Source organism: Montipora capricornis, chromosome 6, assembly GCF_036669925.1.
Source record: "Montipora capricornis isolate CH-2021 chromosome 6, ASM3666992v2, whole genome shotgun sequence".
In the NCBI taxonomy this organism is placed as follows: domain Eukaryota; kingdom Metazoa; phylum Cnidaria; class Anthozoa; order Scleractinia; family Acroporidae; genus Montipora; species Montipora capricornis.
Genome location: NC_090888.1, coordinates 21,743,668 through 21,768,262, shown reverse-complemented (window position 1 = coordinate 21,768,262; position 24,595 = coordinate 21,743,668). Strand labels below are relative to the sequence as shown.

The 24,595-nt window shown below is 39.6% G+C and overlaps 1 protein-coding gene across 1 annotated transcript; it reads right to left on the bottom strand.

Annotated features, from left to right (window-relative positions):
• Positions 1-102: 102 nt before the first annotated feature.
• LOC138052222 (uncharacterized) lies at positions 103-21,599 on the bottom strand. The gene is made up of 3 exons (XM_068898602.1): positions 21,447-21,599; positions 2,529-2,542; positions 103-541 (listed from the first exon to the last, which is right to left on the bottom strand). The coding sequence occupies exons 1-3, from the start codon at positions 21,597-21,599 to the stop codon at positions 103-105; spliced, it is 606 nt and encodes a 201-aa protein (XP_068754703.1).
• Between the last annotated feature and the right edge of the window lie 2,996 nt (positions 21,600-24,595).

Sequence of the window (24,595 nt, the reverse complement as noted above, 5' to 3'; positions counted from 1 at the left end):
CTTTTTGTTTTGGGTTTTCTACGAGGCTTGAACTTGTTACAAACTCGCAGCCATGCCGGACATACTTGTTTCTAGTATGTTGCAAACGGTTAAGGTCTGTGACTACAAGGGATAGTAGTGAGACAGTATGGCAGTTACGTTATCAAAAACCGCATCCAACCCTCTCCAGTCTCGCCACATTTGCTCTTCAAGGAAATCCTGTAAGTCCTCCAACCTTATACCTTTCTCTCTTTTAACATGGTACTTAAGGCGTGCCTTCGCTGCTTCCGACTCTTGCGTGTGAATTCCTGTCAAAGGGTCTACAAAGTTATCCTGGTGCACGACTGTCCTGTGAAAGGTAACATTAGGGACATGCAGGTGCAAGTTCCTGTATGCAGCCCAGTCATCCGTGTCCACTTGTGACCCAGGCAAGAGGACTCTTTGTAGAATCTGAGTAAGTGTTCCTCTGTTTCTTCTACACACCACTTTTAAGGAACCAGGACACGGGCTATGCTCGGTTGAAACTACTCCAAATACCCAAGTGTCATTTCTCCCCTCCTTCCTCGTTGGTACTGCACAATGAATAATAAAATCAAGCAGACAGTATTTTATAATTAACAAATCAGCAAATACATGCTGGTAGGCCAAAATGACTGCTATGTTATTTATTTTAACAACAACTATAAATGAAAGGAATGCGTTTAATATGTTTAATATGTTGCACATAATTATCTCAAGTTGGTGCCAAGATAGTAGTACCCTTATCAAAATTGAAGCATGGTTAGTATACTTTTTGTATACAAAGAGTATACACCGTTTGTACCTCACTGTTGTGGTGTACATATTTAGTATACATCAAATATACATCAAGCAAAATTTCATCTTGCCATTTAAGACTGGTGTATACTATTTGTATATATCACCATTGCATCAGGGCTATGATGTATACTGTGTGTATACTACGCACCCTCATTAACTCTGTGATGTATACTTCATGTATATATTACAGCTGCATTAAGACTGTAGTGTATAATTTTTGTATACATTGATTGTCCCAAATACCAAAATGTAACTTAACATCAAGAGTAACGTATACTTTGTGTATACATCTAAGCCATGCGATGTACTTGGTTTTCAACATGAGGTATATTTACTGTCTACATTGCTAAAACTGTCTGAATTTGCAACTGATATTGACGACAATACAATTTTTTCAATGATACACTTTCATATCATTACCATAAAATCTCAGTTATGAGTAGGTGCATGTGTAAAACATTGATGTTAGGCTCTAGAAATTTTATGTCAAGTTGTAAATGTTAACCAGTCTTACAGCAATTTAGTTAGAAGGCCCCCTTGTAGAACCAGACATATGTGAATGCTATGTAAAGTTTATCACATAACTACAGGTATGTAAAGCTGTATAAAGGCTATTTCCTGCTCCTTACTATGTAATAACTATGTCACTTGCTACATTACATAGTTCAGTCTGTGTATAGCATATGCCATTACTATTGCAATACTATTTAAGGGTCACATAGCTCTCAAATAGCTATAAAAACACTATTGAAAATCTTCACATAGTTTTAAATAGCTATATATTAACTATGTTATCTGAAGTCCAAGTATACTTTTCACTTACATTATAGTAAATGCATACTATGCTTTTGGTATGTGATTGTAAAGCATAGTTTTCACATAGCACATCAAATGAAGAAAAGTTTACATTGCTTTTACATACTGCTATCTATTTCCTATGGCTTCCTATGCATTTGCTATGTATTGGGATGAAATAGTTTTTACATATTGCACCCACATAAACAACCAGGAGTGTAACATTTCCATATACTTTACATACTGCTATCTATTTCCTATGTAAAAGCAAAGGCCTGCCGTATATATTTACTATGCCTTCGGGTAAAATAGTCTTTACATAGCACTCACTAAAAGAAAAAAAAACAGGAATAAAAATCCACATAGACTTTACCTACTACATCTATTTCCTACTGTATGTTATTTACCATAGAAATTAAGCAAATTCCTAGGATTTCCAAATCATGCCATCAGCAAAACTCAGTGAGTTGGAACTCTTGGAAGTTTTTGGGAATTGAAAGCTAAGAGGGCACTGCGGACTAGGAATTCCAATCAATAATTCAACTTGCATGAGGGTCACTTGAGTGAGTTGAAATTCTTGAGAATTTTGTGCAATAGCACTGAATGTGCCAGTGAGACAACAATCAAAGTTTAAGTGCCCTTTTACGATTTGATTTCATCTATTGCCTTGAAAAAATGACTTCAACTTCAACCTTCAATACATATACAATGTATAAACATTAAACAAGGTTTGGTCTTATTCAAAGCATGCCAATGTGAATATGATATCTTTCGAGTTAATTCACTGTTCGTAATACATGCACTTTGCTTAAAAAATGTCCTTTAAAGGCTCCAAACTTTGAACATAAAATCACTCTGTACACGGAGAAATAAAAAAGAAAGCTTTTATTCCGATGTATTCAATAGATTGTGAGAAATACCAATCAACGGATTACCTTGCTCTCTGAGTCTCATAATCGGCCTTATTCCAAAAGGAACATGATGCATTACTCTTGAAAATTACACACTCCAAATCTGCACTTAATCCTTTCAATAAACTCCAGTATCTTTCGAATCTTGCTCATTTAAAATGAATCCGTAAAAAGATTGTCATCCTCCGCCATCTTGGACAACACGTAAGAGATAGGACTGGAAACTAGTGAGTCCTTACTGGTTTTGGTCAGCAGTCAGCGGTAACCAGTCCAGCTCTTGCAGGTTTTGCGCGGCAGTATTCAAACGTTTCATCTACGATCACGCTTTTCTGTGACGATTTTTTGGTTAGTTTTACTCTTTAAATGTTGATCCACGCAAGGAAATACTCACAACAACTAAAGTTAAAAGGTAAGCGTTGTTGTTGTGCGAATAACATTTGATTTGATGCCTTATTGTCTTCAAAATGAGGAACGATTTACATGCATGTAGAATTCACATTGGGCCATTCCATTTTTTATCCGCCCCCCCCCCCCCCTATTGAGGGCCTATTTTTTCTGGGGGGGGAGGGGGGGGGTCTTTCCAAGAGAAAGAAAAATGCAGAGGGGGTCAAGAAAAATCCATAGGGGGGCAAGAAAAATTCTGAGGGGGTCAAATCGTTTTCGTCGTTCTCGTTTTATGACTTAAAAAATCAAAAGAAGAAGAGTAGTAGCTAGTAGTGGCCTAACAAACGATCAAGAATACTTTAGGGGGGGGGGGGGGTCCAACGGATCTTAAAAAATACCGAGCCAGAAATTTTACACCCAAAAAATACCTAAGAGGCTTTAAATATAATCCAAAGAGAATTAACATATCACAGAAATCTGGAGAATTCTAAAAATCAACATTTTAATAATACTTTCCATGCATGTTACATGAAGTTCAAGTGTTGACTTTTCGTGAACACTACATAAAGTATTGAAACGCACGTCTGAAGCGTTTGCCGAATGTTTTGATCCCTAATAGATTGAAACTTACCAAATTAAGCTGTTTCGGTTTAACCTGAAACACAGCACAAGAAAATAAAGAGTTTTTTTTTTTTAAATTCCAAGTTGACTATTTTTTACAGTAGGTATTTCCTGTGAGATTTGGTGCTCTGACCAAGAGACCGTGCATTATTTGCAAACAAGAGTGAAAAACAATGAGTCAGCGATTTGGAAGAGGGGGAAAGTATACTCAAGACTGACCTTTGAAGTTTCTTTGTTGTATTCTTTGAATTCTTTTTCCTAGAAATGGTGGATTTTCCATAGCCTGCATTGCAGTCAAAACTAAACGTTGGGTTAGTTGTGACGCACATTTAATCACAGGGAGAAGAGGAGCCAATATTGACTCTTGCGAATAAAAATATTCAATGTTTATTCATGTACATTGTATCGCGTGAACGTCCGATCGATCGCGGTAATCTTTTTCAGCAGGATATCGTGTTTCCCGCAAACCGACTGACTGTGGGCGCCACATGATCGTTTCTGCTCGGCACTTCGGCCTCGTTCAGAAAGCTTTGCTTTCCTTTAGTTACTCGTCGGGCAACGAAAAGCGTTACCCGCTGGGTTCGCGTAATGAACATAAAGCGATACCCACTGGGCTTTAACCGTCGCATAAACAAATAGATCGGATAACACAAGACCAAACGCAAGCTAGACAAGCTCCCCGAGACAAGCGCCACGATATAAATCGAATTTCAGCAAAGGTTAAAATTTGGCTCCTCTGCTCCCTGTGACATTATGTTCACAAAATATGTTGTCCTCTGCTCGGACGCACTTGAAAACTCCAGATTAGTTAAAAAAAAACATACACCGCGGTTTGTATTTGCAAGCCCACACAAAAATCTGTCAGCTTTGAAGTTTGGTACGACTTGACAAATTCTGGTAGGGGAAAAAAAAACTAGTAGAACGGAACTGATGACATTATTTTTGCAAAATAAACATAAATTCGCGGTACCTTTTATTTGGCGGCGGTATTTATTTTGTAATTCATAATTTTGCCGCGAGGTCTGTTTTTCGATCGCAACCACAGGGTTCAGACCAAAGCGCCTGATTTAGCGCCGGGCTGGCCCCGATCGTACACCATGCAACATCCGCAGACAGCATGCAATGTTTGCAGGCGTTACCGGTACCCGTCGTCGGAAAGCTTCGGAAATCGTCGCCCTTCGGGGAAGAAAGATTTCGCCCTCATTACGGAGCTGAAGTAAAGTGCAGACAAATTTATCTCCCGTAAACAAGACAACAACTTTATTAAGTATTTTCGTATTACATGTCAGTAGGAAAGATGAATTTTAAAAATATAGAAATCATCGAAAAGTGTATTATACAAATATTTTTTTTGGACAATAAAAGTTCATCAGCCACGAACAATGTAATTAAAACAAATTATTTTTTAAAATTAGGAAGGCGATTTTTTTAAAAAATATAAATAATCATCGAAAAATTAAGTATACACAATTTTTTGTTGGTAATAAAAGTTGACCAGCCATGAACAATGTAATTATCACAAACTATTTATAAATAAGGAATCATTTGGAGGTTATTTGAGACATCTTTTCGACGAGACAATCAATTAATAAGTGTCAATAGTACAAAAATCATTCCTTGGTATCGTCTTTACTTTTTTCAAACAACTCTTTAAGCTGGTTCTTTTTTACCGAGAGCACTTTGCTCATGGCTTCTTGAGCCTTGCTCAACTCCCGGTAATGTAACTTGTGGGATTCACGGCGTTCCTCCATTTCTTACTTTACTTGCTGAAACCCCGTCCCTCTTTGATCTTTATGTAGAAGTTGACTGATACTCAATTCTTTCATTTTGTCTCTGCTTCTTGTCAGTGACGCAATTGCTAACTCCAAGCGCCTGACGTTTTTGGACAGTGTTTGTTCCTTGATTGTATTAATAGACCCCAAAACGCCTCCAGATCCGGATATTTTCCAATAATTTCTTCGATGGATTTTGTGGTTTCCTTTTCTTCTTCTAGCATTTTGGCTGCCTTGTGGAGTCGCCATTCCTCGTGCAACCTCTGATCAATCGCCTCTCCCCGCAACATATTATTCTGAGGATCCTTGCACAGCTCCTTTGCCTTCTCATTCCACCATTCTCTTCTTTCCTTTTCTGTCCCGGTAGATCTGAGAATGTCATCCTCAGAGTATATGTGGACGCCCTTCCTTGCCGCCGCTGTAGCGTATCGCGCGGTTGGTGAGGAATTTGCTCCAAAGAAGCTGGTTAGTGTGCGCTGTACAGATGGCTTTGCCGGTGGCTTCTCGTTTCCGCCTGAAGATGTGCTCGGTGAAGATAAACGATCTTCTGTTTCTGTGTCACGTGTTGGTGATTCTTCAGCGGGACTTTCAGAGCGGTCTACTTCTTCAGCCTTTCTGTTGGAAGCACCCTGAGCGCTAAGCGTTGCCCGTATCTTTACGACATTCTCTGTATGAAAGGCTTCTGTCAAAGCCATCTTGGTTTCCTGTACACGGCTGATTGGCGGTCCCCATTTGGAAAGAAAGTGAAACTGCTCGGGAACCAGTTCTTTTACTTCTTCTAATATTTGATTTCGGACATCACACAGTTTAGCAGTAACATCGTCGATGAAGATGACGGCTAAACTCGAACAACTCTCTAGTTGTATTTCTACAGGCGTCATGTCTTGTATCGAAAAAAAGCTCACAAAATGTTCTGGTATTGTTTACACCTTCATCCGGGTATGTCCTGGACAAAGTAGTGACGGACCAATTAGAATTAGGGGTGCTGGTGTGAGAAATTTGTCACAGCAGGATTTTTTTGCTTCCGTTGTGCGAATTCGTTTTTAGGCACAACCTCTCGCAGAAGTAATGAGTTGAAAGAAAATTACATTGTCTCGTGGAATAAAATTGAACTACAACAGTGTATGTATAAACTTCTTGAATGCAACCGAGAAATAAACATCGTTGACATTGTTCTTTGTCTCTTATGGTAGCCTGCGAACTGGCTTCCGAGTGAGAGCGTGGGAAAATAAATATCTAGCGAGCGAAGTGAGCCGGGCGCAGCGGTTTGTTTATCGCAACTTTTCCACTGGAGAGCCTGTTAGCAGGCTTATTCTTGATTTTTTATTAATGTTGGGTAATTTGTTTCCCAGTGTTGCGGTGTTCAGAACCCCCTAGCCCTCTATCTTGATTTTTTTTAAACCCCTAGAAACCCTCTAGCTAGTACGTTTATCCTATTTATGCTTGGCATGCTACATTTTTCCAGATTTTTGGATATTTATTCTTAACATACTCTGCCATCTAAGAACAGTGAGAGTATAATTAACAATTTACAAAAATAGTAAAAATAGTAAATACAGAGCGATGTATTTAATACCGGATGTAGCCCTCCTCAGAATTTTTTCTTTTATTGTTATCAAACGATGAATGGTTTTGCGTATTGTGTCATGTGGAAGAGGTTCCGAAATTGGTTAGAACATCTGGAGAGTAGAGATCATAATTTTATAGGCAATATTAAGAGAGAAATCCTATGCATTTCTTTGAAGATGATTTACGGCTCTTGAAATTATGCTGCCGATGAAAAAGCATCTCGCCATCTCCTGTTGTTTTATTTTCACTACCAATACTTATACTAACATAACTAGCGTATGAATTTTGACTTAAGCAAGTGAAATCTTTTTGAAATCATCATGTACAAGATATTCTTCGACTTTGTTTAAAAACTACATCATGTAACAAAAGTCTTATAACATTAAAATTGTATAATCTACGACTCTTACGCGCCAAGTTTCCATGAGAATTGAGCAAACATTAACTTCGAAAAATAGACCAAAAAGAATAACTACAGATATATGTTTGTATACTTATTTTAAAATCCATACACTCTAAGTTCCAGTCATTTTTAAGGAGTATGGTTTACATTCCAGCAAATATTTAAACGTGGCCTCCTGTTTTTTATTTGATCCACGCATTCTTGGGAGACGTTTGTTTCGCATACACAAATATATGTCAAGCTCTGTAAGCTATCCACAATGACTGCGAATGTACTGTTATCCACAAAGGCGTATGGAATTAACAGGGTTGAAAATAAACAGTTATTTCTCATGATCTCCATGATATCCTCATGGGTGAAGAAGTAGCCTTCCTGACAGTCGAGTACTCTTAGTGTCGGACAGGCTTTCACGACTGAAAGAACTCCATTCCTGCCGAATCCGCTAACACCTGCAGCGGGGAAGCCAATGTAGTGAAGTTTCTTTAGGGCGACTATCTCTGGAATGCAAGACTCTGAGATTTCAGTGTCGACTAGGTGAAGCTCTTCCAGCTCTTTGGATGCCTTGAGAATGCTTTGCAAAATTCCGTCAGTGACCCTGGTCCCAGACAAGTTGAGGCGACGAAGGCTACTCAGTCCGCCTAACAACACACACGAGCCATCTAGAAAGCGGCAGTTTAACAGGTCTACTGCAACTAGCTTTTTGGCAGCGGCGAAGAGAGACGATAGTTTGCGATCTTCGCTGTAATTTCTGCTTAAGGAAATTTGTTCCAACAAGGTACGATCGTACATCAGATTACTCCACCTCCTGGATACCGTTCGCAACAGAATTCGCTCCATGAAATGGAGGAACGAGAAGATTCTAAGAAGAATTTCGTCAGGAAGGTTGTCCATGTCAAACAGCCTCGACACGAGCGACACGTGAATGAGGGGAAGGACTTAGGACTGATTATCAAAAGTGAGAAATTATCACGAAAATTAGCGGTATCCGGTCACTGGCCAATTAAGATGTGAACAATAGAAATCATTTGTTTGGGATACAAATCTGACACGTTGTTACATTCGACCAAGAAAAATCTCTTTGTGTGTCAAAGAGAGGGCCATTTGGCATTTTAGTTGCTCATTTGATGTGTACCATTACAGTGAACAAATTCTCATCTTGGTGATCTGAGAGTGTGAGATAAATGCACATGTACACCATGTATTTACGGCTTTTCAAACATTTTGAGTTTTCTTTGGCATGTTCTTTTTTCAACTAGCAAGTTGCTCAAACATTCTTGGCACGAGCAACACGTGAATGAAGGGAAGGACTTACTACCGAATTAATACTAAGTGAGAAATTATCACGAAAATTAGCGGTATCCGGTCACTGGCCAATTAAGATGTGAACAAAAAAAAATCATTTGTTTGGGATACACAGCTGACACGTTGATAGATTCGACCAAGAAAAATATTTTTGTGTGTCAAAGAGAGGGCCATTTGGCGTTTAAGTTGATTACCATTCCCGTGAACAAATTCTCATCTTGGTGATCTGAGAGTGTGAGATAAATGCCTATTTACACCATGGCTTTTTGAACTTTTCAGTTGAGTTTTCTTTGGCATGTTCTTTTTTCAACTAGCTTTTTGCTCAAGTTCCCGCATACTTATAAAAGACAGTTAGGGAGAAATAAAACGACTTGTATTGATTCACGTAACAAAGCGCTTCACTCGCCATCTGTCTTTATTTTCTCACGCTATTATATTAAAAGATTGCTTGTACGTGATCTCCCAGCGGTAATCGGCGTTGCATCACATTCTGGCACTCAACTCTGGTGTGAGTGCCAGAATGCCCGTGTGTAAGTTTCTGCTTGAACGTGTTCTTTGATCCGTTTGTACAATTTCCTTACCCATTTCATCTGTTGTTGTTACCCATTATATCTGTTGTATATCTGTTGGTGTCGTAAAATGCCGCCCATTCATATCACTCTGGAAAGCGGAGTTAGTCTCGCATTCATTATGATAGAAAAATCGGACTGCCTGCTGAAAGACGTACGCAAACAGATGCGGGAAGAAGTAGATGACCTGGTTCCACAGGAATTCAATTTTATTTCTATTTGGGGGCCACCGTTAAGCAAGGTACAGGAGGCGAAGATGAGTATAAAAGATGCCCTTCATGATGGTAACAAGCTGGTTATTCGAATATTTACGAAGAGGAAGGCCAACGAAATTGATGAGGGCGATAATAAAAATAACTGTGGTTTGACAACATCAAGTCCAGGGAGGCCACCTGCTAAGAAGGCGGTGAAGAAAACTTGGGAACATTTTTTTTCCAACGAATCTGTTGCAAAAAAAACGGAGCAAAACGAAACTGTTAAAAGGAAAAGTTTTCCATTTCCTCCAATCAAAATGAACCTATTTACTGACGATGAAATTTCTCACCATCCATGCGAGCTCGAGAGAGCAAGACGGCAACACTGGAATTTAAAGGTTAATCAAATAAATAAATCTGGACAACGTATGAAATATAATAACACAGAACTGCTTGGCATCATTGACACTGATTGGACATTAAAAAAGGCTGAACTACTTCAATCAAGAACAGTTGAGCTGCAATTTATGCAAGAACGCCTAGAAAATATTTATCACGGTCAGCACCCTCCGCCTCCACCAAAAACAATTTCTGATAATCATGAAGCCGTATCGAAGTTGCTTTTTTGCATTAAAAAGGAAGATACCCAACTAGCGTCGATTACCTCAAAACAATTAAGAGACCAAACCGAGAAAAGATTGCACGACTATTTGTGTGACTTGAAACGTACCAGTGACGCTCTATTCAAGGCCCAGAATTCGCAGGAAGCCAGCTTGAGGAAATTTAGAGGTAAAATTTCAGAAGAATGGCATGATGACAACAACACCAACATTTTGTCAAATGATGAAAAGAATGAATTAGCTTCAAGCGTGTTTTTCGAGAGCCAATAAAGTTATCAAAGGGAACTAATATACAAAGGTTTAATGACATATTAGCACTCTAGGTTCATGGTTTTATCATTGGTTTTATGTACATTCATATTTGTTGTTAACGTTTTCTTTACTTTTTGTTACAACCTTGTTTGTTCCTACCAATTTACTCAAAGCGTTGTTGCAAATTAGCTGTATACTCATATTTTACCTGGAATGCATTTGCACACAATTTTAAGAAGCTTTGTTTATTAAAATGTCAAAAATCTGTTTGTGTATGTCCTGTAAATAAACATGCCATGTTCATAGTTACACGAAGCGTGATCAATTCCCTGAGATATCGCGGATGATTCTTTTCTGTTTCTCCACCCACTCATCAAAATCAAATTCTTCAGAGTCATCTTCGACAGTATCTTCGCTCGTTCCCACGAAGCACTCCACTCCCACTTTTTCTTCTTTACCGTGTCCGCAATCTTCATTTGTTTGGAATTTCCTTTTGATGCCTTTCTTTATATGGTCTGTTTCGCAGGCACTTCCTTCTTCTTGTGGATTTTCTCTAGCCGGTAGCTCAACTTTAACTGAATCTCTTCTCAGAGCCGTATCTTCTTCCACATCGCTACCACTGAACGTGGCCGAAGGCTCGCGGTGCTTGCGGCGAACACAGATGGATCTCCTTTTTGACATGTCAACTTCCACCGAATTACTTTTTTGGTAAAGGACTTCCTCCGGATCGCAATCAAACGATGAGGCAGGCTCGCGGTGCTTTCGGCGAACACAGATAGGTCTTCTGTGTGGTTTTTTTTCCGTGTTCAAAAAAGACTTGGTGAATCTGCTTGGACTGATTTGATTATGTGTCTTTAAAAGACCTTGGCAAAACTTGAACGTGATATAAGTTGGCTACGGAAGTCTTCGGTTTTATAACACAACTCTGACACCTATCATCTTTGTTGAGTTTTATGGCACCCCATGCCACCTCGTGGCCCATAAGTCCGGACCGTAAGTATTGATGCGGGTTTGGAGTTTTGGTGATATTAATGCCGAAAACTGTACCTTCGAAATTGTTATTATACCGACGCCGATGCGGCTGAGAACTACCAAAAGAAATCAGAGCAATTCCCTTGTGATTACGTTTACCTAGCAATGAATGAAAAATGACACCTGGATCTTGCTGTGAGAATTAAATCAAGAAATCAAGTAATCCACTCATGGGATTTTTTTCCGCCGAAACTTTTCCGCCGGTAACTTTTGGGAACGTCCAATTGACACCAGTCTGTAGCTTCTGACTTTCATCCACGTTCACTTCCTTCTATGCTCGGATTGCCATTTCTCATTTGACAATTTAACTTAACCTGCCGAAACTTGAGCCTGAGCGCACAATATCAAGTCTACTTCATCAAAGAGGAGGAGAGCACTGTGAGTTGATCTAAAACCATTACTATGTATATTTCATGGGACATGAAAGTTGACACTTGGAAAAAATACGGAACACTAAAATTCAGTTAAGGCAACATTGTCAAATTTTATAAAAGAGAATACATTGGGCTTTCATTCGCCAAAGGATCCCCGTCAGAACTCGTTCCTAAAGTTCGAAAAAGGTTTTCGAAGTGTCAAGTTCATGGCTTGGTATATTTAAATTTATACAGTGGAACCTCGATTTAACGGAGCCCCGATTTAACGAAGTCCTCGATTTGACGAACAATTTTCTCGGTCCCGGCCAAAGTTACTGTAGTAAAATGTATGGAACACAACCTCGATATAACGAACCCTCGATTTGACAAACAAATTTGGCCCGTCCACCAGCGACTTCGTTAAATCGAGGTTCCACAGCTGGGTTTGTAATAAACATACAGTCGACTCCCGATAACTGGAATCTTCAGGGGAAACAGCAAAAGGTTGGATTTATCGGGAGTTCGAGTTACCGAGGTTAAAATTAGAAAGAAAATGACTTGATGTGAAATGAATGTAATTGCTTCGAGTATCATCGAGTAAACGCGAGGTGCGAGTTAACGGAGCCGACTGTAAAGAAAACAAACAGAAAGATTGCATAACACAAGTCCCATCGCAAGACAAGCGCCACGATGTAGATCGAATAATTATATCGCAAGCGTGAAATTTGGCTATTCTATTACCTGTGCAAATAGAAGAGAATTTAAAAGACTCTTTCGAGTTAGTGTATTCGAGTTCGAGTTACTGGGGTTTTACGGTATGACAATTATAGCGAGCGTGAACAATATGCAAGCCATGGAGGCATTCACGCCAAAAGTCCATATTCCCAATCCTAAAATTATAGCTATGGGTTTTGCTTTTTATGGAGAACAGCTAGTAAGAAATATTTTATTTTTAATCTAAAAAGTTGGCGTAACTAGGCGATGTCCTTATTCCCTTTTAAACCACTTAATTTCGTAGCCAACTTGAACTGATCTTTCTCCCATCAAGGTTTACTGAAAGAGGTCCTTGGTCGCGATCATGTCATACGTCAATCCAGCAACTGATTTGAAGCGCTTGAAATTCATTTCGTTAAATGGCAACTTCCAGCGGCTACAAAGCATTGCACAGGAGATAAGTGAAAAATATAGTAACCCTATTCCGTCTACCAATGCTGGGAAATGGGAGATGCTCTTTCGAATGGCGGATAGAACTGCAATGTCGCTATTTTCAGAGGGAGCTCTCGAGGAAGCCATCAGACCCATAAAAACTACAGGAGATGGGAATTGTCTGTTCCATGCTGCAAGCAAAGCCATTTGCCAAACTGAAGTTCTTTCAACTGAGCTTAGACTACGAACAGCTTTGGAGCTTATTCTCAACCCAGATTTTTACGGGGCACACCCAGTGATAACATCATTTGATACCACTACAAGATCCGGTTCACCATGGACAAAGGAAGGGTTGTATGACGCCATTATCTTTAGCAACGATTCCTCTAAAGCCCTGGCTAAGAATGGTTTTGAAAGTGGAATACATCATGAAATATGCAATACTTTGTACGACGGCAGATTCTCTGGTCTGCTACAAATAATGGGTTTGGCATCAGCATCGGGATGTGAAATCAAGCTAGAGTACCCAGACGCGAGACATTCCTTGCTTTCTTTGTTAAGTGCTGTTTACAGTCCCCGAGTTGGAAGCTCAAGAACAAGAAGGTTTAGTATCATGTGGACAGATACAGCTGGGTGGCCCGACAGGTCAAAGGAGTTTAAAGTGAATCATTTTGTTCCCATGATGAAAGTCAACTTACAAGACAACTGGGTCACCGTCACGCGAAAGGGAAGGACCGGGAAGAGGCCAATTAATGACGAGAAGAAGAAAAGGTCGCCCACCATCCATAACAAAACAGGTTCATTTGAACCGAAATCCCCGCATACCAAAAGTGGGAGATTCGATTATTTCCAATCTGATAACCATTCATCCAAAAAAAAAAATTTTAGCGCCACAAACACAAGACAACACACATCATGAACATCAAGTAATTTTAAGGCATCGTGGGATCTCAACAGGCCAAGTAAAAGACCAGTGGAGCCTAAAAAGAAATCTCCAAGTTCTGACAGAAAAAAGTGCCCCGTCCGTTCAAGTCCCCAAGACCACACCGACAGTTTAAACGAAGACGGAGATAGAAAAAATCTTGTTTCTCTAAAGGGGCTAATTCAAGCGCTACAAACACACAGAGAAATAATAATACTTCACAGAAGAAACGTGACGAGCCTTCTCCCGATCCCGACAAGTCTAAGACAAGCTCTGAAAAGGCCCAGAAAATATCCCCAAGTTCTATCAGAAAACAGCGCAACAGCTGTGATGCGTCTGCAGAAAACAAGTTTGACGCGTCAAGTAGTCCACTTGAATTTGGTAATGAAAGCCCTGTGGAATCGAGTACTCACGTCTACGATAGGTCAAGCAAAGGAGTAGATACAAAACCGGAACCATCACCTGTAAAAAAGCAAAGTGACTCGGAAGACGAAGGTGTCGGCAATGTTTCAGCTGCTGGAAGTCCGATGGAATCTGGTGTTAATCTGCCTGAAGCCAATAAGACGGAAAAATTGGACGTTGACTTTGAAAACAGTTTTGCACTGCCTTTAAGTGCTGCCAGTAGATCTTTTTATGCAAAGCGAGGCAAACTTTGTCAAAAAAACTTGAAAAGAAGTACAAACCGACAAGATGATGCAAGGACCTCCGTTGAAGGCCAACAAATTGTAGATCAGGTTCGAAGGGGTACTGTCAAAGGAACATTGAAAGAAAATATCGCCTGTCTTGAAGAGAAAATCCGTTCGAACAGTGACTCTCAGCATCTCGCCTCTCAACTTGGCACACTGGCAGTAGCCAATCATATTTTAAAGCATGGTCCGTTGGTGGCTACTACTGAGTTATGTGACGTTTACAAAAAGGCTAGCGGCAACTCAAGTGACCGGAGAATGATGTCAGCCGAGTTGTTCAGCATCGCGTCAAAGCACTTGAACATCATACAATTTTACATCCAAGGTCAGGCATTTATCAGTGAAAACACAGAGTCCGATTTTGAATCCATCATGTCATTTATTCAAAATCAAGTTAACAGTAGAAAACATCTTAACGAACACGTAACAAGCACAATTCGTGATAGCTTCAAGGAAGGATTAAACTACATGGACTCTAAGAGAGACCGAGATACAGTCACTGCCCTTATGGAACGTTTGACCAGTGTAAAATTTGTGGCGGGAAAACTGTTAAACGTTCAGAACAAACGAGCCGTTCAAGGATGTCGTGACTCGTTCAAGGAGAATCTGCGCACATTTAGAGACATCAACAAAACATCACAAGTTGTCAGAAACGACATGACAAACGAACAGCAACGTAGACTTGCTTTAAGAATTGCCAACAAAAGAAAAGTTAAAGAAATACTCCACGTAGCCCCAGGTCGAGGTCGTAAGCTAAAATGCGAGGAAAACCCCATGCTGGTACCTCTTCTGGAATATGCTTTTATGGAGGCAGACGTCATTGCAGGTGGTGGAGGTGTACAAAGTCATCCACGCTTAATAGACGACACTCTTTACCGAACAGCTGACAATGTAACAAACATGAAGCAAGCAAGAGAATTTGTGTTGGCAATGTCTAACCCTGATTTTAACATCTCACTTTCTTGTTGCTACAATTACACCCAAAATTATAAGAAGAACACCTTGCAAGCCAAAAGGCACCATGACGGCAGACAGATAAACGCGAAAATATCCTTTCATAATCCCCCCCGTGTAGGGGTCGAAAAGCAGGTTGTAAACATACATTGGTCATCGGCCAACGTCAACTTCATCGTTGATGAATGCAAGGCAAACAAAAACAGTCACATGATAGACTCGAAAGATGCCAAAAGCATTGTGCCTGGAGACATAGCACCAGTCCAAAAGCCAATGAAAACCTGGAAACAACGGTCGGGAATTCTACCCGACCATGACTGGGAGCAAGGACGGGCCAATGCCATCACGCCAATGGCTCACCTTTTAATGGAAAGCAAGATTTTATCTTCGTCGGAAGAGGTCACAATACCTCTTTCTAGTAATTCAGTATCGGTTTCCGTTACGCGCACGGGAAAAGCAGTGTACTTGACGTATCTGTCTTACTATGAGCCTGAAACTGTTTTACGTTGCCTGAACAAGGTTTTATTTATTATGGTTCAGCCTTCGTTGGACGTTTTCTTTAGAAATCCGGAAACTGGTAAATCAAAAGAGAACTTTGTCTTCATTTCTGATAATGGACCTGCAGAACAGCCATCAAGCCCTGCAGTACAGATGTGCTTGGCCAGACTCTTTAATTTTCTAAATTTAGACAAGGTGATACAAGTTTCGTTTGCGGAGTATCACAGCAAAAGAAATTTTGTGGAAAGGGTACATCCGCAAGCAAACAAAGCGTTGTCTGCGCACGGTGCCTTCTCAAGTCACGAGAAACACGCTGATGTCAAAGGTCCTGGAACACCCGAACATCGGGAAAACATGGAACAAATGGCTTCTGCTGTTAACCAATGCCTGCTAGGGGCGTCTTTTGGAGGAAAGTACATTGATGTATACAGAGGTCCGCGAGAAGACCAGTGGATTTTCGATGATGACACTGAATTGAAAACATTTCTGTCCATGGCAGAATACAGCAAGGAGGTATCCGGGATGACATATAAAGCAAGAAACACGTCACTTCTTCAAAGTCTCCATGATGTCTGGGATATTAACGTCAGTTTTGAAAGAGAATACTGGGACGATCATAAAGTGGTGAAAGGCGAAGAAAGCATACGATATTCATGGTGTGACAAGTACACAACAGTCATTTTTCGCAATAGAGATGACTGTAGGGGACCTCCACAGGAGCCAATGCATCGCCAGCCCCTTCCAGACTACATGAGATGGCTCGAAACTGGAGGGGAATTGCACTATTTACAACATGATGCGAGGAAGTCATTGACAACTGGAAGATGGGACACCATACAGGGTTGTTTCCTCCCGAGTCACTGTTTAGATTTGGCTTATGTTCTCTTGTCCAAGCCCACGGGATTCTTGCTCAGGAGTTTAGCTTTGTTGAGTTGGGTTCCGGAGAGCGAAGTAAAGCAGTTTTATGACGAAAAAAGCATTGAAATTCAAAGAGATATACAGAGTTGCTTGAACCGGGATCAGTGGAAATCACACAAGCTCTACAAGGAAAAGAAAGAAGCGCTTGTCACCTTATGCAAGGCTAAAAACATAGAAGCATCTGGTATGAAGCACGAACTTGTGGAAAGGCTGGCTCTGGAGCAGAAGGAAGAACCACCAGTTCGTCCTCCCATGTACCAAGGTCAGAAGGAGTTGCCAAGGGCTACAAAAGAGATTGGACAACTTAGTAAAAGTTATCTGCAATCGGTATTGACTTATAATGGCTTTCCAGCATGCGGGACTAAGGATGAACTGATTCTACGTGTAAGCCTCATTGCTAACAACAGAGCACACCTCTGCTTCAACAGAGAACGAAAGATGTTTCTAGATCTTATTGGAGTAACAAAGGAACTCATTCTTGCCGAAAAAAATCACACTTTGTGCAACAATGCCCCTACCTACAGGCAAAGAACTTTCGCAACACCAACTGCGACGTCGCTGTCCTCTGAACGACCTAGATACCATGCAGCAGTTCAAACCCAGACTTCAGGGAAGGCATGCGTGGACGTACCTGAAGGAATTTCAAAGGACAATTTGCACGAAATTTTCAATGAGCTGACACAGCGAATTAAAGCTGAAACGGAGGTCTCAGTTTCAAAAGAAACCCCTAACATGTGCGGTGAAGGAGACACAGCCAGCGACAATAAAGACATCAGAACTGCCATTCTTCAAGAGGGAACAAGGGTATGTCCTTTACGATAATGCCTTTGAAGACAACTTTTAACTTACCCTGCTTGAATGAGTCGTCTTTGCATGATTAATGTGGTAAACACCACTAAGACATCACACTTTATTTTAAAAATTAATGAGAATATCCCGGGAGAATATCTTTGGATGGTTAAATCAAGAGTACTGATAAAACAATTTACAAGATGTCGATTCAAGTGTAATTCAAGTGTATTACATTATTGAAAGTTAAAGTGCGGTAGACTAGTGTTCTTCAGACTAGTTCTGAAAACCACTATAATTAGCAATACAAGAGAGTAGGCCCCATCTGTCAACAGTAGCAATTGTACTTACAGACAAACGCGTAACGAACATTTACTTTAATTTATATAGTGTTTCTCCATCGTTTCAGGTTAGGGTGTTTTGGAATGCAGAGGATGTCGAGGGCACTGGATGGCACGAGGGCTGGTACATGGGTGTGGTTACCACTGTTATTAAGGAAGATTTGGCAACGGCTAACGTCACTTATGTAGTAGAGCCTTCCGAGTCATACGAAGTAAATGTTGAAGAGTTGCTTCAGAAAGGATGGATAAGGATCGACGACGGAGATGAGATAGAACAATTTTATGAAATTGGAGCGAGAATTAAAGTAAAGTGGTCAAAGGAGGAAATCGGCGACTCAGAGTGGAGGCCTGGTTGGTATGTTGGTGAAGTTCAGAGTGCCGACAGGGATAACGACGAACTAACTGTACAATTTGTGTCTGAACCTGAATGTACCTATATGTACGAGGTTACGCCATGTTTAGCGAGGGGAACACTTAAAATGGTAAAACCAGTATTTTAGGTTAGCTAGGTTTACACAAACGCGGTTGTGAATTCGAAGCCGCATCGAAAACGACACGGTTTTGAAGTGTAAATAGTGAACCTCTTGAACGGCTTTTTAATTGTTTTTATATAGAGAGTTTTTTTTATAGTTAAGGTCTGTTCCGTTACTCTTTGTTCGCAAAAAGAAAAAATCAAATGAGTGCAGCACTGTATTTAAGTGGTTATTCTCTCTTGTGCACTCTTTACCTCCGATTAGGATAAGCAATTCATGATCATTTGGAAGAAAGAATTTATTTGCCCGCGTACATATTTACCTTCAGTAATTTGTCCGTTAGTTTTATCGAACATACGTTAGGCCGATAATTAATTATTAGGGAAGTAAATAACTGTTGTGTTCTTAGGTAAACGTTACCTAGCCATTATAAAGTGGCACGTTTTGCTATAGTTGTCTTGAAAGAAAGCTCTTTTTTATATATGATTGATCTGACTTATTGATGCCTGATATTTCATGTCAAATTGTATAAAGGACAATATCGCATTCTGAAAGTGCTTTAATAGAACATTATCTGCTGACAATACAGTAATACAGCTTATCTCAATTTTCTGCAGAATAATCATATTTCCTAAATATTTTGTATTAAAGCGACTTATTCGCGTTCAACAATTAATGTTACATAAACGTTCTATGTTCTCATAAATCGAGTATCATTTTTTGTCTCTGTTTAGAATGCGCGCCTGGCTTAGACCTTAGACAGGGTACCTAAACTCTATGAATTGGAATTGAAGCTTGTGTGCGTCAAGGTTGACATTTTAAAGCTATTTAGGGGGGGAGGGGTGGGTTGGCATAAATCTGGGAAGGGGGGTAATTACCTAAATCCGAAAAGAGGGGATGAGGGGGGCGGAAACCGTCTAAATCCGAGGGTGAGTAAAAAAAATGGCTTAAATCCGGGTGGGGAAGAGAAAATGGCCTAAATCCAAGGGGGGTGGGAAAAAATTGCAAAAAATCCGAGGGGGGGTCGGAAAAAATTGCAAAAATCCGAGGGGGGTGGTAAAAAAATGGCTAAAATCTGAGGGGGTCTGCTCAGAAAAAAAAAATCCGAAGGGGGGTGTCAGGTAAGCCCTCAATAGGGGGGGTGCGGATATTAAATGGAATAGCCCATTTTCACACCTTCGAGTCAATTTGTGAAGTTAGGAGACTCAATTTGGCTTAAATTCTATAGCCCTGTAAAAAAGAATTGGTAAACCTTTACAAGACTAATGAAGGTAGATCAAATGGTGAAGCAAATGATTTGGAAAAAAAGTTCTCATACGGCAAGTTACATGTTTACGATTCACATTTGATTCCTTGTCGTAAAAATGCTAATTTCTGTCACTTAATCAATGCAGAAAATGCCTGAGAAAGCTATTATGGACGTTTGCAAGTAGAGACCCAGATTCATGAGTCTACACTTCACACACTTGTAATAAATATGATCAGTGATTTAAAGGAATCACTACAGGCATCATTGAAGTGTATGTACTGTATTTTTTTTAGTTGCCATGAAAGAATATAAAGAGACAGCAAGGAAATAAGATCCTTTACAGCAGACAAAAATGCTTAGCAGCCAATTCTGCCTCCTCAACCAGTTATGGTTTGATGTATTTGGGGATCTCTCCTTGCAGACAAGTTTGTTATAGTTCAGTGGTTTATCTGAAATGTTTTACAGCTCAATCCAAAGATTTTGGTATGAATTAAATGTTTAGGTTCATGCAATAAAAAAAATGTAACTGCTTTGAAATCTGTAGTCAATTTTTTTTTGTCTGTGAGCTATGGTAATAACTGTTAATAGCTTGACTACAATGGATTTTTTGTAGTTTCCAGCTCATTTCTGATTTGCTGGAATATTACTTTACAGGAGTTGGATATTATAACCTTGTTTCTTGGGTTCCATGTGTGCATTAGTACTTCTATTTCTCAGTGACTTCAAGCTATTTTTTTGATTTTTCTGACCTCGTTCAAATGCAAGCATTAGGCATGAGATGTGTAATTCCTATTTCAATACTATTCCTTTAATGTTTAGAGGCTAGTCAAAGCCTATTTACATCCTATAGTATTTCTATGTAAGTGCTATGTACATGCAATTTTTGCTATGGACCGTCAATTTCAGTTAGGTAGATTCTATTTACACTATATGTAAATGCTATGAAACAGTTATGTTTGTCCTATTTCCGTGTTTTTTTTACAGCTATGTAGAGGCTATTTGTAGCCTATTTGCACCCTATGTAATCACTATGTAAGCATTGTATGTAACTATGTATACACTATATGTATGTGTTGTGTATTTACTGTTTTGAATCTATGTAGAAACTATGTTGAAACTATTTTTATTTTTGGACACAAAAAACCCCATAACATAGCCTTTACATATGCTATGTAAAGGCTCCATTTGACTAGCTAAAACATAGCACGTGACCCTGATTCAAGAGTTTTCACAATGATTAATTTTTTCACAAGATCACTATTGCAAGATTGTTTCCTTGGATCCTGCAATACATGTAGTTATACATGTAGAATTGTTATAATTAGTAAAATTTGTATGATATTCTTGAATGCTACAGCATTTTTGTACATTATTTTTATTTCACATGATTTTAAAACGAAGAGTATGGTTTCAGTTTAGAATGAAAATAAATTTCTGTCAGCAGTCAGTTATGATGACATTTGTGTTTGCTATTGCTATTGCTATTGTATTCCTCCATGTTATACAAAGGTATACAAAATGTATACCCTGATGCCAACAACACTGACAAAGGCCTCAGTCCTGCAATAAGTATACTTTGTGTATATGTATACAAAATGTATACTTCTTGTGGTGTTTTCTGGTTACAAAATCTGCTAGTGTATTTATTGTTTTTTTTTTTGTGAGGTATACCTTTTGTATACTTCAAGTTGTTCCAAATTACTAATACAAAAAGTATACATCAAGTGTATACTAAAAGTATACATGTAGTATACCTCTAGTATACCCAGTGTAGTATACTTCAGGTACATACTGTGTATACTTAAAGTATAGTTTGTTTTGTTAAGGGTAATCATTCGAGAACGCAATTCTTACTGAGCGATACATTTATAATCTGATTTTATATCTCGACTTACTTTGGACTTGTGCTTGAATTGGCTTTCGTCGCACTTCACAACATGCACATTGCCACCGAATGGGATTATTGGCCTGTCCTCGAGATCTCTCTTGCAGTAAAGCCTTAGTACTGCACACTCTTTTCCAACCGTGTTCTTTGTTAGTCCAACCATCCGAGAGGCTGCACTTCGCAGCTCGCGTAGAGCCCAAAGATATACTGTAATTAGGAGTTTTCCTAATGGTATTCTTGGAAATTTGGTGAAAAAACTCCCTTCTCTCAATGACTTTTTGCAGTGACATGTTGGACATCTCCTTCAAAAATGATTGTTAACAAAGCAAATTATCATAAAGTAGTATACAATTTGTGTAGATTTTGTTAGGTCTCGGATAAATGCACAGACAAAGTCATAAAGGTCAGGAACAGAATTGCTGTTTTGTATTTGGAAGCCGCTCTAAATTGCAGCCCTGCTATTGACAATGGAAATGGGGAGTCAGGGTGGTTTAGTGGTCATCAACCATGCCTCCACCATCTGTGACCCGGGTTTAACTCTGGCTTGGGTTGTATGTGGGTTGAGTTTTAGTCGACCTCAATCTGACTCCAAGGGTTTTTCTCCGGGTACTCCGGTGTTCCTCCCTCCTCAAAATCGACTCCCAGCCTATTCCATCAGGCTGTGGTGCTGTGCTCCGAGGTCATACATGGGTCGTGTTCAGGGGCTGAGCGCCTAGCCGGCAGCACAGCTCCTTCAGTCCGACCTCGTTGAGCTGCGTCGTTGCGGTGCTTTGCGATGCCGATTAGCAGTGACAATTATTATCGTAGCCATACAGTTCGAACTCGAGCACTTTTCCTGGATCGCGAGTGGAATCCCTGACACGTTTAACACGTTTTGGATTCTGTTGAGAGTAGATATACAAAGTATCAGAAGGGAGTTGAGGTTATCTCACCACAAATATCCATCGACGCGATTCTGATCTCTTTGCGCTACTTCCATTGCTTGATTGCACAGGCTACATCTTAAAGGGTTACCTAATAAATTTTGGCCCTGAAGCCATCGAATCATTTCGAGAATAGGACCATTACCTATAGCTGTTAATTCAATGAGGTTCATTTTTGCAATTTTATACTTTTTCCTAGTGTCCCAGTGCTGCATTTCAGGTACTCCGCAATCGATTGCTTGCGGCATTTAATGAAAGGTTTTATGACCTATCACACAACACCGGCATGGGTTTTGTCATATCACACAGTTTTTACCCTCTTGTTCAGTTTCAATTAAAGTTCAAGTTTTTAATAGGATGGCTTGCAAATAGCGAAAAGCTAATCGCAGCAAGACAGACTGTACACAGAATTATTTAGGGCGTTTTTTTTAAAGGAATAAATGATTATAACATACATTGATTTTTAGAATTTACGCGTTTTGTATTAAGGTCGTACAATTAACTCGTTTTTCTTGCTGCAATTTTGAAACAAGAAGCCATGTCTATTTAAACTTATAAAACTTCCAGGCCTTACATTTTCACGTTTAATGAGCCGTTCATGTCTTGCGTCATTTGTTTGTTCTTTTCATAGCAAGTGTTCTGTAAACATAACCTTTAAAGTAGTAGTTAGCATCAATACATGGCCGGAGAGATCGTAAGAAATGAAAAAGGCAAATGATTTCTTCAGTGGGATTTTACCTAGGTGAAATCTCCCACTGTGGCAACACTTTTTGCAAAACTCGTGAAAAAGTATTTCCCGGTTGCGTTGCGATGGCGTCACAGAGAATTAATGCGTTTTGTTAAGGTCACAGGGTTTACTCATTGTTCTTGCTGCAATTTTAAAAACAGGACACCATGTCTATTCCAACCTAAACTACAACCTGCCCCTGGCCTTACATTTTCACGTTTAATGAGTCGTTCATGCCTTGCGTTGTTTGTTTGTTTTTTCCTTAACATGTTTTCTGTAAACATAACCTTTAACTAAGTAGTAGTTAGCATCAACAAAAAAAAAGCATTCATAAAAAGAAAAATCAATATATGGCCGGAGAGATTGTTGGCCGGAGAAATGAAAAAGGCGAATGATTTATTTTCCGAGATTTAACTAGGTGAACTCTCCCACTGTGCCAACACTTTTTGCGAGACTCGTGAAAAAGTATTCCCGGTGGCGTCACAGAAAAGAAAAGCGTCATTATTGAAATTTGACATTGAATTTCTGTGGAGGTAAACAATTGGACCAATAGACTACCATTACGAAAGCCTCACTCGCTCTCCACCCGTCGATGTAAGGCACAAAGACTTTTTGAACGTTTGTAGTCTTTATTTTCAACGACATCAGCAGGAGCGATTTAACGGAAGCCCTCCATGGAAGGTTTACAATAATCCTAATGTTGACAGGAAAACAATCTCTTATGAACAGGATGTAGTACACGTTATCAGCGGGTTAAAGAAATGGCAAAGCAATCGTCCCTCTACAGTTACAAGGGAGCGCGTTGCTTAATGGTTAATATCATAGAAATACTCTGACAATATCATGTACTGAAATAAACCGTACTACATATGGAACCTATCTATACTAAATTAAGCGTATTCTTTCTCAATGAACAGATAGCAATATCTCTCTTAGCTTGCTATATTAACATTTTGGGTTTCCTCCTATGTTAGCAGTGGCGGCGTTCTTTTGAGAAAGAGATGTTCCTTATTTCTTTACTGACGTGGTTCTTGACATTTGGCAGACAATTTTTGCATTATCTTGTTCATTATTTGCGACTTTTTAAAACAGGGATCCAGTTCTCTCCGATTTCATTCAACTACTGAAACGTCTCTGCACTCAGTGTTCTCTTTTTTCACTTTGTAGCAAATTGCCAACATGTCATCCAACAACAATAGAAATTCTAGGACTCGGTCTAGGTCGGTGAAACGTTGTTTTACTTTATTACGCTTTTGTGACACGTTACGGGTTCCTCGCGCAAACGTACAGAGAACACTTGAAAATAGTGGACGATTGCAGGAGCTGGAATTCGCTAATAACGCCACCACCGAAGCAACTCAGGAGATGATACTTCACTCCTTCGAGCAGTTTCCAACCAGACATCTGAAGAGGCCATAAGAGCTCTGGAAAAGCGCAATGTTCGTTTTTCTTTGATGGGATCTGATTTTGACTTGGAAGGTATTTAAATGCAACAGTAACATAACTAAT

Excerpts from the sequence above, each read along its gene's own strand:
- LOC138052222 (XM_068898602.1), bottom strand. The coding sequence starts at position 21,599 with ATGGTTGGACTAACAAAGAACACGGTTGGAAAAGAGTGTGCAGTACTA.